A 19,438-nucleotide genomic window follows, 5' to 3' on the forward strand; every position below is an offset into this window, starting at 1 on the left:
TTTATCACCTTATTGACACATTTACACCTAAAAACTCAAATCATTTGAATCATGCTCGCCTTGCTCATCTTAATATTAGAGCTTTGTGCATTTGAAATATTAGGATACTAGAAAAATAAACTAGAAAATAATCTGCTGAGGAGCTCGGTTGTGAAAACCTTTGTGTTTATTCCTGAATCTAACCAATCATGTTTTAAACTAAATTTGGAGACATTTTTACATCCAAAGCATCCAACATTATTCTTAAGTTCTATGTTAGAGCTATTTTTTTAAAATGAACATGCTTCATATCTTGTCTACAAACAACTAACCCTTCATGACGTGTTTAGTAGAGGCTTTTTTATGCTGCAAATATCCAGACTGTTCAGCATTAATCTCTGTCATTTGTTCTGGGTGGATATGTTTGTTCTGTCATTGATTCTTTGTGTGAATGAAGGCTTTGATCAGGCCACTATAGAACACTGACCTTCTTGTTCATGACCCAGAAAATGTCAACAGTTGCATTCACGGTTCATAGGAACCGATCAATGATGAAGCAAAAGTGATTTTGTAGGACAAATGTATTTTTTTAATCAAATATAAAGACAAAAATAATAATTCTGAGATCTAGTATTCTTCAATAAAGCAACTGAATAAAATATAAACAAAAATTGTATTTCTTGAATTTTAGTCAAATGTGCAACTGCCGATGATGGCAGTGCTAAAGATCAGGACAGTTTATTTCATATCCAAATATAAATGCAATAAACAGTAAATGAAACAACCGACATCTTGTAAATAGAATAAAAACATCTTGGTTTTTATGTACAGTCCAATACATTAAAATACATCCACTCACACACTTTTGGAAATAAGACGACATTGCAGGACCGGAAATTAAAATCAAAGTTGGACAAATGACAACTGTGTGTGAAACACACACAAAAAAACACTTCCTTTCCAATCCTGACCAAAAGCTCCATGCAGTAATGTATTTACCTGGCATAAAATCACCATGGTTACATTTATTAAGATTTCTCACCACAAAGACAATCATCATAATTCACTCTGATTAACAAGCCGTTCATGGTTTCAACTACCTAACCTCAAAAACAACCCACAACCTCAACGAACTACATAAACGGGAAAGATTATAGAGTTTTTCACAGTGGAGCTTTTCCAAAATCAAAGTTAATAAAACATCAGTGATTCTCTCGGGACAGATGCAATGTGAATGAAACAGTAGGTTGGATACCAAACATAAAAACATTAAGTTAAATATAAATCAGCAATGATTCACATTACATTACACATTTGTGTAAAACAAAATAATACATATATATTTATATATATTTTTTAAGATATATAACAATATATTATAATACCTATTTCTAATATTTAAAAAGAAATTAGATATATTCTACAGAAAGAGCTCTTCTTTGAAAATAGGGGGCAATGCAGAAATACCTTTGAAATTTTAAGTTGACCAAAAAAAATAAAAAATCCAGAAATGAATTTAACTCTGAGGGAGGGGTGTGAAGTTTTAGCCAATCATAACAAGTACTTAGAGCTCTCAGAGGACCTATAAAGTCAAGTACCCACTCAGTCAAGTATGTATTGAGAAATATCATCACAATATGAGGCTTAACCTACTTCTGAGAAGTGAAAACATTGTGATTGATGAATTAAAGAGAGAGAGAAAGAGAGAGGTACTGTGAAAAAAACCCAGACACTGCAAGTCTAAACCCTTTAAGAAAAGTTGAGTTATAAATTTTGGATTTAAATCACCCTTTATAAAGTCATTTACAATTGATTGTCTTTAAAAAATTACCTAAAAATCAAAACTCCTCCAGAGTTTAAAAAAACAGCTATTTTTAAACCTCCATTACAAAAGAGCATGAATAGATAAGTCTGATCTCATGCTGAAAATGTTTGCCTGTAGTCCTGTGGGCTGTTATATGTACAGATGGAAAGTTATGGTGTGTTTTCAGGAGAGAAAGATACGCAGCACCATCATGTGCATTGAGTGAAATCAAATGAGGAAAACCTGCACCGCTCTCATGCACCCATCTCAGAACATGGAGACATTAAGGACCTGTTAGACAAAACACACACAGAGTCACTTTATAACCCCCAGTACTGCAGGTGCAAAGGGTTCAGGATGTTCATACCAAGAGCAATAACTATAATCACAACTATATTTAAGTTGGTTCTAATAATGGTTATATATATATTCAATAGATTTAAGTTAGTCACGTAGATTGCAGAAACAGAAAGTGCTTTGTTTGAAAGTTACTTCTGGCTGAGTTGTGTACTTCATACATCACTATACTATTGACTATAGGCAAAGGACCATTTTGTCCATGAAATGTGGCCAACTTTAGAATGATGTTTTAAACTTCATATGTTTTTGATTTGTTATATATTGTTTTTGGCACGAACGAGTCTTTAGCACTTTGTTCTTCCTTAGCATCTCATCTGTCACTTTACAGTGACAAGTAAACGGACAGAGAACAAACAAACAAATCCGATTTTTGAACTATTATGAAAAAAAAATTTAAATGTAAATTCACTGCCACAATGTTGTGCGGCGGCTTACTGGCACAAGATTAAAAAAAGCACACAATCCTCTGGTCCCTCCTTTAATGTAAATATAAGGGATTTCTAACAAGCACATCTAATTAATTATAAAGTGGATTAATAAATGAAGGCAGGCAGATGAAAGAAGGCTTACAGAGTCATCCATGATGGAGGCAGGGTCAAAGTAGTCTGGTTTCAGCTCGGATCTCTCCCTGCGGTTTTTGGATGGAGGCTTCAGAAAAACAAAAAAGGTTAAGGTAAAATACAATTACACACAAAATGTGTTTTCTCTCGACCCTGCAGTCGAAGGAAAATAGATTAGATGGATTATGTTAAGATCTGAGTAACGCTATCATTGTGACTCTGCACCTGATTGAGTGACAGCGAATCTTTGCGTTAGAAAGGGTTTTCACTGGTTGATATTATGCTTTCCTGAATTGAGATTCTTACCAGATCAATGTCCATGGTATCGAAGTCCATGCCCTCGTTAAGGTCGTCCAGTCGTTCCTCTGATGACATCATCACATCCTCTACAATCGGTTCCTCATCATCCTCCATCAGCCCACTGCCACGCCGACTGGCAAAAAATTAAATATGAGTGCAAGAATGCAAATGACCATGTGAGATTTTGAGGCCTGGTGACCACAATCAAAAATGTTCAAATATCGTAACTGTGGCAGCCCTATTCAAAAACCATAAAACAGAACAATGCTAGTTTGTCAACAACATAGCATTAAAATGCAAAAAGTGAAATTATATCAAATCACAAGTAATTGATAATCAGGCCAGAAAATCCATAAAGGTGCATCACTATGTGTATACACTACCGTTCTAAAGTTTGGAGTCAGTAGGATTTTTTTTTTTATGTTATTGAAATAAACCTCTTAAGGTCATTAATTTCTTAATTTTTCAAAACTTTTCGTCTGAATTTTTCACACGTTAAAAAATAAATATGACCTCACGTTGTGTCAATCATGTTTACACACTGCCTCCGAAACTTTTGACCATTATAAAAAATTCGGATCAGGTTTGATTTTCTGCATTTTCGCATCTGTAAAAAACATTGATAGGAAAAGGATGACGAATACCCCCAATACCCCCAAGTGCCCCAATAATGCCATTTTTAAGGCTCCTAATATTGTTTTGAGAGTCTCCTACAATAGGTTTACATGCATGCAAGATGAAAAAATACTTTTTTCTCAAAATATGCGTTTAATATCATTTTCCAGCAATTCTCAAACGATTCGTTTGAAGCAGTTCTAAGATTCAGTCTCTCTTCTAAACCCCTCCTTTCCGTGAGCCTACTCTGCTCTGATTAGACAGATGGCCCAGTCTGTTGTGATTGGTCTACTGCGTACAGGGCGTCAGAAACGATAGGCCCATTGCCATAGTCCTGTATTTTGAACACTCGATAGAAAATATAAGCATCTATTATTTATCATGATGGTCCAAGCCGCTGGTCCAAATAAACTGGGTACTGAACTATCTTTCAAGAGCAAGCGTTTTGTGTATCCCGCGCTGAACTCCTCGAGATTAGAGACGCAGTTGTCAGTAAAATGACGTGTTTGCAGGTGGGGTCAAAGTTGTTCGCGGCCGGCCAGTGTAGAACATAGGCGGGAATTATGCAAATGTGTTACCCCGTGACGTGTAGCAGTCATGGAAGTGGGATTCGAATTACTAACGACTCGTTTAGGCTGTATAGAGTTGATTCTTTATTTTGGGAGACAATAACTTAATTTATCGTGCACTTTCGGATTTCCAACTTTGCAGATCATTTACATTCACATACAGCTACATTACACACTGCATGAAAGGCAATATTGGAAATGGCATAATAGGGACACTTTAATTTCTATGTTTAAAACAAAAAATCATACTGATCCCAATATATGCATGTAAATGTGTACTCACATGGTGTGTTGAATGTGGCCTCTCATCTTGCTGTACTGCAGGCTTGCTCTTTCCTGTTGCTGTTTCTGCGCCATCATCCACGTGACCTGAGAACTGAAAGCAAAACAGCTCTCAAATCTACTTTTTACTAATGAGTGTGTGTGTGTGCTAGAGAGAGTACGTGGTAAAATTTTAGTATTTGTGTGCTTACTTGTAGTCCATGTGTTGGTGCTGCTGCTGCAGGGGCGTGTGTGGCGTTTCATTGCTCATGCTGTAAACTCCCATGTACGCCTGCTCAGGGCGGAGCTTCTTTGCATCCCGCAGGACAGTAGAGACGATGTGGGGTGATGACATCATTACAGGAGTGTGCGGGCCACTCTGCTGATTTACCCACATTGTCACATCACTGCTGCTACAGCTGCTCTCCTCTGAGACAGACAGAGAGAAAAGTCAGTTTAACCCTAAAGTTTAAGATTAATCTATAAAGATTATAATTAGTCATAATTATGATTCGATGCATATGTACCCTCGGGTAGTTTTCTCTTGCTGGCGGCAGGTGGTTTGCTCCTGCGACTGCGGGCGGAGCTCCTGCTGCTCATACCACTGATGACGGACAGAGTGTCATCATCAGCACCCGCCTGCAGAGAGTTACGGTAGGAGATGAGCGGTAACCAGCAGTCGTCCCTCTGCAGGGCCATCTGAAAGGTCATAAACCGCTCTAGATACAGGTGCCTGATGGGAGAGATTGGAGGTCAAACAAAAAACATAAATATACTCCAATAGAGATACTAATTTAAAAGACAGTACACCATTAACCTTCAGTCAGAGACCCCATGTAACAGAATTTCAACATTTGTATACTTAACAAGTATGGGTAAAAACTACACATAACAGCAGCTGACACCGAATTTTATCACAACAGCAGCTTTGATGGGGAAAAAATGCATATAATCTGTCAGTCACAAAAAATTGCCACCAACATGCTGACACAGTTAACACATTTCAAACCTATTTATCTATTTAGAAAGTTCATATTTTTATTTATGTGTGTCTAGTGATGGTAAAAGGCTTTCATGCCCTGACAATTTAAACATACAGAAATCTAAAAACATTGTTCAAAGCAAAAATGCAATGAACTTTTTCTACTGTTTTACACAATAAAGCCTATTTAATGAATGGTACAATAAAAATTTAGCTGTTTTTTTTAGCTGTTTTGTCAATTTCTTATCGACAAGAAAAACTATTTTTTTTAATTAAAATTAAATACAGTATTTAAGTCAAATTTACTGGTTCAAATGCATTGTTTTTTAAATACATTTGAGTGCTGGTTTTCACTTCAGTAAAAAAAAAAAAAGATTAAAAAAAAAGGGGAAATTTAGCTAAATGGCCAGTGTGTTGCAATTTTTATCCATATTACAATCAAAATAGTGCCTAAATAAAATGTTTTTTACAACTAATGTCTTCCTAAAAATATCTGCATCAGAGACTTGAGTCTCTGAGGGATCTGAGACATCAATGATTCTCAATGTGATTGTCTTACACAGTCTTCTTGTCCTGCCTCAGTAGTTTGGAGGAAAATTCACTGAGGATGTCAAGGAATGCGAGGTTGAGAGGAGGGCCGCCTTCCCCCTGTGGACTGGGCTCTTTAAAGGCAAATTCTATTCCATCCCTAAACAGAAAACACACACTCTGTGACTCTCACAAAGACATATTGTTGCCCCTTTTCCACTGAAATGGTTCTAATGTTAATGCTGGTGCCAGAGTTAAATTCTGATATGATAGTTTTAAGGCTGCAGTCCGTAACTTTTTGTGGTTAAAAATGATCCGAAATCAATATTTGAGCAAGTACATAACCAGCCAGTGTTCAAAACTATCGCCTTACTTTAGCCCGATTCACAATGGTAAGCTTATAATAATGTTTTCTAATTTGAGTGATGCGGGCAGGTTTGCGCAGGAAATTCGAGCATGGCACTGCGTCATTACGTCACATCTGTAAACATAAAGAAGTTGTCCCGGCTAGTAGACTACCACATGTGACTGAGGATCCTGCAGGTGACGCATCGTTTATAGCCTTTTCATAGCAGCTGGAATAATTAAATTTATAATTTTGATGGTGGATTGTAATCCAGAAAGGATTATGTGTTTATGAAACATATGTGAATGAAATTAAATTATATTCCAGTTTTAAATGTGCTTCTGATTACAGAAAGCCTGGGATTACACAAGATTTGTATTTGAAAGAAAACCAGTTTGAAGGGAGCATAGTTTTTTGGTTAAAATAATTTTTTTAAATGAAATACGAATGGTATGACAATTAGATTAGACTGCGTCTAGATTTCAATTTCTGTACAATTACACACTATACTCATAGTCATGCAATGCTGATGTTGTTAACATTAATAAATTGAGAATAAAGTATAACAACAATAATAATTTGCACGGTTTGATGTGCTAACCGATCTATAGATTGAATCACCATTGGTAGCGCGATTTATGGTAGTGTTTTTTTCCTCAATTGGTCAGAACAAACATGGCAGACTTGTTACTTACTTGTTCAGATGGCAATATACGGTGAAAATTCTTATTTGGGTCATATATTCCAAGACATAGGCTAGAATCTGTGATTGCGAAGTACAGTAAACATCCACACCGGTGCGGTGACTGACAGCTACACATTCACCTCAAAACATTAGATTCATCCGAGGATTCCGAGCTGATGCCGTGCCAGAGTACAGACCACGCAAGCAAGATAATTCCGCACACAGCTTTTCAAACAGAGATAGCGACAAAGAGACAAAACTTACGGACTGCAGTTTTAAATATATATAGTTTTATGCAAACAGGATAAAGAAAATGGCTGGAGCTCCCATCCAACAATTCAAGATCAAGAACCAGAACACAGCTGGGACTTTACAGCAAGTGTGTTTAAAATGTTCTTACTTGTGGAGCATTGCAATGGCCTCCCTGGTTTTGATTTGATCGAGTCCAAACGTGAGTGAGAAGCGTCGGGCCAGTTCTTTAATCCCACAGAACACAGATGTGGACCGATCGAAGTTACAGCCCAGATCATTTAGCATCTCATTAAACAGCTGAAACACAAACATCACACTTTCAGTTTTGCTGGGAGCGCTGGTCTGAGCAAGGAGGGAAGAACTACCTCACCTGCTGCAAGCTGAGGATCAGAGTCTTGGCACACTGAATCTTGTCGATCTGACGTGCTTTACTCATAGTCTCCTTAATGATATCACCGTAATCATTATAGTACTACACACAGACAGAGACAGGGAGTAAGCATCAAGTAACAAACACAGAGGAATGTTACAACATAAATGAGACTCACTCTCATGTATTGTTTGAAGATATCTGCTCCTGTCTTCATCTCTACCACATTGTAGATGATTAATTTGCAGAAGGCAGCCAGTAAATTCCTGCGTCTGTGGAGCGCCTCAATCTTACCAGCCTCATCATCTGCAAGACAACCCAAAATTAATTGAATAAATTTGACTGGATAGTGAAAAAAAAGCAGCCAACAATAGAGCAGAATAATAATAACTGTAATAAAAATAGACCGTTAAATACCACCACCTTCACCACCACCTTGAAGTGCACTTCTGTCCTATTTGTCATTTACCTGTGCTGCTGTCCTCATCCTGGTCAACAAACACGTGATCAAGGATGAAGCTGAGTAGTTCACTCTGCAAGGATGCATCAGGACTGAACACCAAGGGCTCTAAAGCTTCCCGCCCCGACGCCACAATCTGATAACTGAAGATCAAGAGTGCATCGCAGAGAATGGTGAAGGCCTGCAACACACACACACAGTTCATTTTCCCAGAATCCCCTATACATGAAAGGACGTAGGGGCTTGGCGCGGCAGGTCAGACTCACCTGTTCTTTGACAACAGTGCTGATACTATTCAGGTACCTCTGACACATCATGCAGAAGGCTCTCACCTGCCTCCGCAATAGCACCATATCATCCTAAAACAGGACGAGAGTGTGACTAAACGCTCACAAATGACAGTCTCAACACAGGTCTGGGAATGTATGTGTGTGTGTTGTACCTTACTGGCACTGCCCGCCGAGACCTTAGCCAAGGGCCAGAGTATGACATAGTGAGTGCACTGGAGTGCATGAGCCACGATCTATAAAGGCAAAACAAAACAATATAATCAAACACATGGCCCACAGATCAAATATGGCTTATAGAGCAGTGTAGTAGGGCCTGCTTTTAGGATTTTTTGTTTTTTTACTTGAATTCATTGACAATTAGTTTTAATTTAAGGGGCTTTTCTGTACTGCTAGCTAAAAACAGAATATTATATCAATACAAAAAATTTATTTGATGCTGTCTGTTACATTATTTTTTAGGTCTAGCTTTGTGTTAATGTTCTCTTATCCAGTCAGGATCATTGAATAGTTTTTTTCTTTTTCTTAAAAACATTGTTGCTTGATTACAATTCCTTAATTATGAATTTATGTAAGTTAATGTCATCTAAATGCATCTGGGGAACAAAAATTGTAAAAGCAATGTGCTCCATTCATTAAAGCAACATCAAATTTGTTCAGAACAACACTTCACTGCAGAAGAGCATGTATAAGGCATGCAACCTGGCCAGTGAACTAAAATGAATTAAGCCCCTGGATCAGTAGTCAGTACCTGCTCAGGCATATCTCCGTTTTGCAGGCCAGAGTTCAAAAGTTTGTAGTTGCTGGTGAAAAGGTCCCATTTTGTGAGGTCATGGGCACTGGAAGGAGCACAAACACAGACACACACACAGTTATGATGAAGAAAGTCCACTGGTATACGAATGTGAACCTCACAAAACATCTTTAACAGATTTAACTCCAAAATCTAAATAATAAAATAAACCTTTTTTCTTTTTCTAAAAAAACGAAGATCTGTTTTAGGACCTTTGGAATTAGTTTTAGTGACAAAATGTGTTCTTACTTGTGGAAGGCTGTGATTCTTTTGAGTGTTGACAAAACTTGATAAGCATCATCTTCATCAGGCTCCTCTCCCTTAAAAAAACAAATCCATTATATTTCAAACTGGTGAAATCACAAAGAACAGTTAGAGAAAATTACAACACAAACCTCCTGCAGGACATCCTCCAACAGACGGTGGAACTTATCAATCTGTTCATCAAGCATCTGGCTGCGGACAATATCTGCACGATTATAGATGGTGAATTCCTCATTGCACAGTGCATGGAATGTCATGGAACACGCCTCTAATACATCTGTGTCTGTGTGCTTCTCCACCACATCACGGACCTGGCGCAGCAAAGCATCCAGATGCTGCAGGACATCAGCGCCAGAATTACTTATAGAACTACTACAGCAAAACATTAACCATCAATCACTACTTGACTTCATGTATTGATATAAAAATATGTTACTACTATTGTAAACTTTCTTCATGTTAAAAGTGACATACTATAAGCACAATATTTAGTGTACTATGTGGTACAATTTTTTTTTTTGTATGTGAATAACTACCTTCTCCAGCCGACCAGTTGTATAGATCTCTAGATCAAAATACCGAGGAAACTGCAACAGACTAGTGACCTTCTCTGGGTCCACTGAATACTGAGAGAGAGAGAGAGAGAGAGAGAGAGAAAGAAGTTTGAGAGTTTTTTCAGAAATCACTTGGTTTCCATCCTTATTAAGATTGCAATCACTTGTTTTGAATATCTGTATGCAGTGAGTTGTGGACCATTGCTTTATCCCCAAAAAGCCAATCAGTACTGCAATTAAATTCTTCTTGCAATCCCAAAAAAACACACAAAGTGTTGAGGATTAATGACCGCAATTAAAGTGATATTTACATTTACAGTTGTTTGTTATACAACTGATGGATCATGCGCATCTGGCAAGGCATAAAATCACTCACTTTAGCCAGTAACAGAGGCAGAGCCACAGCAAATGTTTCTGTGATCTTTGCTCGATCATCCAGCTGGGTTTTCTTTTCTTTAGCTGTTAGAACCTGTGCCAGAATAAGAAATAGCATACACATTTGAAGCAACATGAAAATGAGGAAATAATGACAGAATTTTTATTTATGGGTGGTTTAGAAAATTATTTGATCCATTTCCTTTAATATTATTGATATGATTTTCTGGATTGAAAATATTTGTGTGCATGTGTTTACAGGTTTGGCTACTGTTTTATGATATCCAAAGTTTTGAAAATGGCCTCACAAATATAGCAAAAATTCCAAAAAAAAGGAATGTGAGAACATAAATGGTCCTCTCTATTTGAAAAGAACAATCGGTCAAATGTGTTTGCTACTGAGTTGTAATGACAGCAACAGGTTTCTTCCATATTATGATGTACATCAGAGTGATCAGAACAGATTATCGAAAAAAGAATCAATAGAACAGGGACTTGCTTCTGTCCATCAGGTTGCTGACTGGATGGAGGCAGATATAAATGTGAGCTTTTAGCCAAGTGTGCAAAACTTGCAGGGTTTAAGTGGACTAAATGATTAGAGAAGTCCAGGATACGTTACCAGAGAAACACAAGAAAAAAAATTATTTAAATGAACCACATGCATGGACAAGTCATTCACAATAAGATCAATAATAAATTAGATAGGGTGAATATGTATTTCATGCCAAAATTTTATCCAGTAATAACTTTTTGAATTAGGTTCAGGGCCAAAAAAGATCACCTCTGTGTGTGTGTGTGTGTGTGTGTCTCTTACCCTTTTGCCAGGGCCTCGTCCGATGGGTGGGTGACACTCACAAGTCTGTCTGACAGCACAGAGCATGATCTCAATCAGAGCAGTTTCCTGTACATCAGTGAGAGCTGAAACACACACATCATGGTGTTTGAGTAGTTTAGGTAAGAATGATTTTTAGCCTAATTCTGATCCAGACACAAAAAACCAAGTGAGAGATGCAAGTGAGTGGATCTAAAAGCCATGTACCCTCCTCTCCAGGGTAAGGTTCATCCAGCAGCAGGCTGATCATACTCTCCCAGTCCTTCAGCAGCTCTGACGCACAATCCCACAAGCTGTCCACCAGGTAGGCACCGTGCTCATGCAGCTATAAAACACAAACTTTCATGATATCTTAAAAAGCCAACCTACTGTCTCACAGTTTGTTCAGTTACTATTCTATTCACAATTTGTTCTCATACAATGTGCTGGCATCTCAGAGAGGGAAAATAGACACGTGAAATACTACGACCTGCTCAGTCAAAATATTTCTATAACGAGACATTAAGAAGTGACATAGCACGCTGAGGACATCAAGCACACCTCACTCTCAAGAAAGAACAAGACAGTCGTTCTGATGAGGTTAGCATTCAAACACTGTCTGCCTCTCCTGGGCCGCCCCTCATCCTCTGGACCATGATGACTGAATAACCTGGGAACACAGCACCAGCATACATGCACAGTCTTAAGGGGAATCAGTCAGTCATGGTGAGCATCAGATGTATTTTGGATAAGAACTAATGTGACAAATGTGTTTAATTACACTGGTATTTAATGAAGCACAGACTTGCTATGATACAAAAAAGTGTGACAGTTACTTTTTGTAGAGAAACTCCCCTGCTGCCGCGGCAACCGGTCGGTGGGCGGAGTAAACCAAGTGATAGACGCTCTCACAGTCTTCTGCCGTCAAAACCTCATCATTACTCCTGTGTGCACAAACACACACAATCACATAGTAAAAGGACACCTCTAAAAGAAAAGTAAGACTCTGAACGCTCAACTCACTGCAGGACCAGCGTCAGCATCTTAATGGCCTGAACAGCAACATCATATTCCTTATCCAGAGTCATGGACACAATTCGATCCTAGAGAGACAAAGAACGAGAGAACTGTCGGTAAGAAAATAGCTGATAAAACAAGCTATGAAAAACAAGTAGAAAAACAAGAGCTGATAAAATGTAAAAACTGTAACTTGAATGCAATGTAAGTCGCTTTGGATAAAAGCGTCTGCTAAATGCATAAATGTAAATGTAAATGTAAGAAAATACATTTTTCAGTGATAAATAGGAATCCACGCTTAGAGACAGTGTTGCCATAGCAAGAACCCTGGTGAAAGACTCACCTTGAAGCGGCTAGTGAAGAGTTCCAGTCTGGCATTGAGTTCTCTGCTATAATACAAACCCTGAAGAGCAGTAAGACACTTCAGACGAACCTCACCTTGCTGGAGAATGAAAAATAATGTAAATGGGTGAGACGTGAGATGTTTAGGTTTGACCTGTATATAACAAGCAATCTGTGTGAATGTGTTTGTGATACCTTATCATACATGGTCCAGCCCACGTACTTGAGGTAACTGTCATTAAGAAAAGCCTCACTGTACATCTTCATCCACATACCAATCTCTTCAATGCAGACAACCCTGATCTCAGCAATCACATCCCTGCACACAAATAAAAGAGAAAAAGCAGCTCTTGGACCATTTTAAAATATGAATTTATTGAATCAGTCAGTCTGTTATCGGGATGTTTGATTACCTGTATCTGTGGATGAATACTCCTTTAAAAATGGCATTCATCATGTTCTCAATCTCATCCTGGTTTTCCTGGAGCTAATAATTACAAAGAAAACATGCTTGAATCAGGTTTTTGAGCATATTTATGCAGTGTTGGGCCGTCAGGGGAAGCAGGGCCTTCTCTGCTGGCCCTATAAAAAATAAAATTGTGTGAAAAAAATTTTATTGATTATTTAGGTATCATTTTCATTTGTGCAATGTCCATTAATTGCCTATGATTAGTTTAGTTGAGGTTGAACTGGAATATACTACATAAAAAAAAGTCTGAGGCCAGCACTACAGATAGTGTTACCCTTTTGTTGAAAAGATCTGATTTGTTAAGAGCATTAGTGACGGAATCATCAGCCAATCAAATTTTGACGTTCAATGACAGCCCGCCCTCTGGGTCTAGCTACGTGCCCAGTGCTACCCCCAGCGTTAGACCGCCCTTTTAGTCAGGGATTTCCAAGGTACGAAAGTGAAAGTAAACGAAAAGAAAATGCAGCTGCAGTCATCGGCGCCTACACCAGATCTTGGTTCGGATCTACTAAAAACGCCTTTTTCAAGAGAATAACTGAGAAAGGAAGAACAACACCCAAACTGAATTCGCTAACAAAGGCCAGCAAAGTTTTTATGCGCCATTTCAACGATTGCAACTATGAGTGCTATCAGTAGCTAACAGCTAGCACCAAGCACGAGTTATTTTGTTGGCTGTGTTTACTTTTAAATCCGAGTAAAGTGGCATGGAATGCCAGACCCATGGACTTTATTTACAAGTGACAGGTGAGTGCTTTATTATTTGATGAGTACTGTCTCATGCACATTGTTATGGAGGTGTATGTGGTGTGTTGATAATACTATGGTGTGGTGTGTGGATGTCCAGCGTTTGTACAGTTTTGCTGCTTTGGGCGCGTCGTCATTTTAGAATGATGTGAATGTGCACTGTGACCCGTGTATTGGCGGATTACTTTTACTGACCATGTAGGGAAATTTACTCTGCATTTAACCCACCCTAATCTAGCCTACTGTTGAAATTGTTGATCAGCCGTCACTGTTGTTGAGAGCCTGTGTGCGGCATAATATGTGCATTATATGCATTATACCTTTCATGTGTTAGCTGTAACAGAGATGTGTAAGATGTGTACATGTAGTTTACAGTTGCTAACTGAAGGCCCTGACTGAAACCCCACGGTATGCCACTGTATTTATGTGTATGTGTGTGTGCGTATGTGTGCATCACCTCCTTGCGTTTTTGCAGCAGGAGCTCCAGGCGTTCATTGGCTCTTTTCCCAATGCTCTTGTTGTGTTCTGTCTCGTATTGTCTTTGCGTGTTGTCCAAATTAATGCTCAAATTCAGAGCAACATTCACCAAAGCGGTCATCAATTTCATGGCTGAAATGCAGTGGAAAAAAAGGTCGAAGTGTATAATTCATACCTTGCAATTTTTGCAAGTATCCTTCTAAACACAGTAGTTTAGGTCTTAAGTGAAAGCAAACAGCTGAGAATGAAAACGTGTAACAGTATATTGGATCCAAGCAGCTCTTAAAGTGACAGCAGTCTAAAATTCCTGCTGTCTGATCCAAGAGCTGCTGTCAAACAACAAAAGAGAAAATCTCTCAACGCTCTTGACTAAATCACTTTTGTAACTTTAATAATAAGAAATATATATTTAATTTACACTGTGAAGAATATGCAGTGTTTTTTTTACATTTGATTACTTAAAACAATAAATGTAGCTTATTTCTTATTTATCTATAATTTAGGCTAGTATTAGCCTGGTGACAAGAATTATGACATTTCTATGGTATCAAAAATTTTGATATCATAAAGACCTTGTTTAAAGCAAAAATAACCATATCATGATATATACTGTTACCGTGAAATAAAATTACACGTATTGTGATACCACCTACCCATATGTGGTAGTATGTTATTCTGAACACTGCACAGTACCTAGCCCAAAGTCACCCACCTGCCAGGGTACTGGTGTGTCTGAACGCTCTGACCTGTGAGTCTGACAGGCCGGTGAGGAGAGAGATGACCGTGTCCATCATGTACTCATCATAGATGATACTGTACTGGCACTGTCGGACCAGGACCGCGATGAACTCACACAAGCTTAATTTAAACTTCTTCCACACCGGACCTGCCATTGCCAGTGGATAATCACCACTGTCCTGAACACACACACACACACACACACACACTCTTTTTTTCCATATACATTTACAGTATCTAATCTCCTCCCTCCCATCATAGATTCTACCCATGTAAAAGTCTGTGGTATAAACATGTTAACAAACCTCATCAAACTCTTCTGTCATTTTCCTGATGATCTCAGAATTCTGCATGTGCCGAAACATCTCGGAGCTCACCGCACCTATAATAAACATACACATTCAATAAGACAAAATATACACTTGAATTATGTAAACTTATTTACACCTAGAGAACACACACACACACCTTTACAGCCAGAGCAGTGGATAAAGAAGTTGATGAGTTCCAGCAGGGCAGAGTCTCTGTCCATCTTATAGGACTCAATCCAGTCATCAACCACTGACTACAGAGAGAGACAAAGCAAACACACACACTTGCTCAGTTAAACCTTCTTTCCTACACACACAGCCTACACAGAAAGCATAAACTGCAGTTAGACCTGGATATAATAACTAACCACACAAACCGCTGATTTACTGTAACGATACATCCGACCACTTTAACACAGAGAGCGTGTATGTCTATGAATGAATACAGTCTCACAGATCAGCGCGTATCTGAAGTTGTTTATGTGCATGCTGGTACCTGTGTGGCACTCTTGCCCAATTTGACAATCTCAAACAAACTGAGATTCTCCATGTCATTCTCCTGATGATGGCCATTTACCCGACCTCTCACCTCTGACCCCTTCAACTTCTCTCCAAGGGTCTTTTTCCCCTTCTAGACACAAATGGCAAAAAGCAAGAAAATTTAAATCAAACAAGCTTCTAAGTCTGCATGGCTCGAATTGTGATTTTTAAAATTCTCATTGCCATTTAAAATGTAAAAAAAAAAAAAAAAAACTCCAGGTTTGCCATTTTGTGATTATATATCAATGTAATAATAATAATAAAATAATTATAAAAGACAAAATAAGGAATATTATTATTGTAACATTTCACAGTATAATAAATTTAAGAACAATAACAAGTAAAGAAGAATTATTACTTTACAGTATAACTGTTTTAATTTCTTCTTTCTCAAATAATAAACATTAAGGTTTTATTTCAGTGGAAAACCACAGGGAGCCCTAAAATCTTTTTTGTTAACAACAGCTGGTTTAAAGACAGTTGGTGCATATTGCATTCCCAAACGCACATTATAAACTACCAAAACTGAAAGCTCATGCAGAGATGATTTTGTGTGGAGCAGTATTTTCTGCAAACCACTCATGAGCTGCAGATTTGTAAATAAAAAAACAATGCTGCAATTCACTCTGAAACACAACACATTTATTTAATTAAATTGCACTAAACCATTTCGCAGTTTTGTTTTTATGTGATTAATAGCACAGCCTTACTCATATCTGTTTAACAGTGTATTTGAAAGCTGATTGTGTGATACAAGAGATCTGAATGCCTTTCTGCACTGTCTGATAGGTACCTTTCCTTTCCAAGATTTGCCATTCCGACCTTCGAGATCTTCAAGATCAGTGTCCGAGAGCCGAGAGTATCCTTCCCTAAACAAACAAAATGCACCAGTGATTAGAGCAGTGTGTATATGGAGTATCTCAGGTGTATATATTTTACAGGTGCTTTCATTTAGTGTTGGTGTTTACAGAGCTCTAACAAGAGGTCAGATGTGTTTTGTGTGCATACAGGGCTGAAACTCCAAGATATAGTTTCATGAGCTGTTTTCCTACAAACATGAACAGTGTTGTTTTAGGTAGGCCTTACACAAGCACACAGTAAGCAAGTTGTCGTGTAGCAGATGCTGGACTTCTTGTTGAATGTGCCTATGTTGCCCGTAAATGCTGAACAGTTCGATTTGGAGACGGAGTCTGGCTGGAGAAGGAGTAAGTTAGTTTGCATCTCGTACTTACTGGTGGAAGTCTGTTTGAAGGTCCTGAGCTGCTATCATTTTGTCAACATCTTCTGTTTCATCTGGAGTTTACAAGTGTCCCCACACTGCAGTAGACAGACAGACCCACACGCTGCAACATAAAAAAAACATATTTACATATAAAAACAACAACCATAACGATTAATGATGCAGTTAACATATTGAATGAGGCACTGTGTGAAGGACGTGTGTACATTTGTATGACTTTAATAATACATATCAAACATCTGCTGTCAAAAACATTACTGTACGCAAAATCTAACCATAAAACACCGTGTTATCTCCATTAATCACACAAAATCTCTATGCATTCGTGTAACGTGTGAAATTTTATTAATTGTGTTTTTAATGTTGAGTTTGATTTCCGTAAACACGGGCTAGCGTGCTAACATGCTAACGGGCCTCCAGCTCCTCAAACAGTCATTAAAACCGCCCCAAACCCACCAAAACAACGTAAAACTAACTGCAAAACCCAATTAAAACTTTTCATTTCTTCATACGACGCACGTTATAGTGTTTCATTAATTCTCACTATTCAAACTAATGGCTCAAACTGTTTTGACATATGAACGACTCTGGGAAACGAATCTCCCGAACGAACTCACTGGAAAATGTATTTTATTTATTTATTTTTTTCTAAAATCACGGTTATTTATGAAGATCGGCCGCCATTTCCTTCCTCACCTGCCTCGGCGTGAGTCCAGCAGCATCAAACCCGCCCAGAACCGCTGCTGCTGCCGCCGCTGAACGGTACCGAACCGGAGCTCCGTGGTTAAGACATTAAAACATGTTCCAAGTAGAACTGGCTCAGTTCTGTTTGTGTCTCGGAGCTGGAAGAGGCAGTTTGCTGCTGTGGGCGGACAGGAGTAAAAAAAAAAATACAGCCTCGAGAAACCCAAAACACACTTATTACGCGTCCACACACCCACATACTAGCATCCATTCCACACACACATTAGTTCTAAATCACAATTTACTTACATTTTAAATAAGGATGATGAATTCATGTCAGCCAGATTTGAGGACATAAAAACGGTTTTATTTTGTGAGCCATTTCAAATGAAATGGAAGAGTTCAAGAAGAATAGACACATAAACAAAGCTCTAACAGAAAAGGGTTAAACGTTCAGGTCTCCTTATAACAGATGCTGAATCACATGGTGAGGTGGAGGAATTCAGCAATAATCAAATACAGAAAACATGTTTGGACAGATAAATAAGGAGAGAAATAGCCCGACTCTGTGTACCTAATTTGGAAAATTTAGCTTTTAAATGAGAGTGTTTAACAATAATTGTAAGTGGATGTTTTGTTTTAATACACCTGAAATGTGCAAACAAGCAAGATAATGCAAGAAGTGTCAAAACTCTGTGAAATGATGGTGGACACAGAAGGAAAAAGGATCTGTGTTTATATAGAAAATGAATGATATCACAATATAGCTCAGTCTGAAAAAAAAGTAACAGTTCACAGGTATAGAGCTTACATACAAGTAAAAAACGTATATAAACCTTTGAAATGTCTCAACTAAATCGAAGCACAGAAATAAAAAATAAAATAAAAGCAATAACAAAATGTTTGGTTTGTTTATGCAAATAATAAATGTATGTTGAAATGCATGATGAAAACAGTTTATGCTGAGGAATGGTGATATAGTTTTTAAAAATAAATCTATGCTGTAAAATATATTGCATAACAGGAAAAATGTGACTTCCCAGTTTCATCTCCAATGCACTTTACACATTAAGCGTTGCCTTTAACCCATTCCTCTGTGTATGCGCACCTGAGCAACCGAAGATAGAAATGTACAAACATAAAAAAATTCTTCCCTTTCATATCAATGGTATACATAAAAATCATTTCCCATGCATATGTAAACAAACTCATCCCACATTATATTGTGTAGTTTACACAGTTCCCAGATTTATTTCTGCTGGTCGTAAGTGACCGTTACCACTCTTGCCATCAGAAATAAGCTGGGTGACTCACACTAAACAACCCTGCTTTAACTTTTGTTTAATGTACTCTAACAAACAATTAAGCACACAAACAAAAACACCAAGCAACTAAAAATGTGACATTTACCAATTTCATCCCAAAAATGCTTTCAAGTAAAGGTGGCAATTTTTGAACATTTAAAAAATATTTGACATAGATATGCTTCAAGGCACCTCTATAAGTAAAAAAAAAAAAATTATATATATATATATATATATATATATATAACAGCAATGCATACATCTTGTACTGCCTTTAAATAAGTCTATTCCTCACAGTACTTACTCACAGAAGAAGTAATGACCATTTACATCCAGCAGGGGGAAGAATGGTGTTTCTACTGAGATCAGCAGAATTGGCCAGTAGCCCCTCACTGCAGAACAAAGATCCAGGGGGCT

The 19,438-nt window shown here is 37.9% G+C and overlaps 1 protein-coding gene across 1 annotated transcript; it reads right to left on the reverse strand.

Moving 5' to 3' along the window:
• Positions 1–555: 555 nt before the first annotated feature.
• On the reverse strand, positions 556–18,813 carry LOC306870018 (cohesin subunit SA-2-like). Its single transcript, XM_079417038.1, has 34 exons — positions 17,730–18,813; positions 17,026–17,136; positions 16,587–16,662; positions 15,750–15,884; positions 15,411–15,507; positions 15,248–15,324; positions 14,917–15,121; positions 14,185–14,336; positions 12,928–13,001; positions 12,710–12,833; positions 12,516–12,614; positions 12,179–12,258; positions 11,992–12,099; positions 11,717–11,825; positions 11,384–11,501; positions 11,159–11,262; positions 10,346–10,438; positions 9,952–10,041; positions 9,547–9,750; positions 9,401–9,471; positions 9,110–9,197; positions 8,514–8,594; positions 8,338–8,430; positions 8,081–8,252; positions 7,790–7,917; positions 7,612–7,713; positions 7,390–7,538; positions 5,990–6,118; positions 4,976–5,181; positions 4,661–4,877; positions 4,471–4,563; positions 3,010–3,136; positions 2,714–2,791; positions 556–2,074 (listed from the first exon to the last, which is right to left on the reverse strand). Exons 2-34 carry the CDS (start codon positions 17,061–17,063, stop codon positions 2,051–2,053), a joined length of 3,741 nt encoding a protein of 1,246 aa, XP_079273164.1. The 5' UTR covers positions 17,064–17,136; positions 17,730–18,813; the 3' UTR covers positions 556–2,050.
• Positions 18,814–19,438: the final 625 nt, after the last annotated feature.

This window comes from Barbus barbus (assembly GCF_936440315.1).
Source record: "Barbus barbus genome assembly, chromosome: 5".
NCBI classification, from domain to species: domain Eukaryota; kingdom Metazoa; phylum Chordata; class Actinopteri; order Cypriniformes; family Cyprinidae; genus Barbus; species Barbus barbus.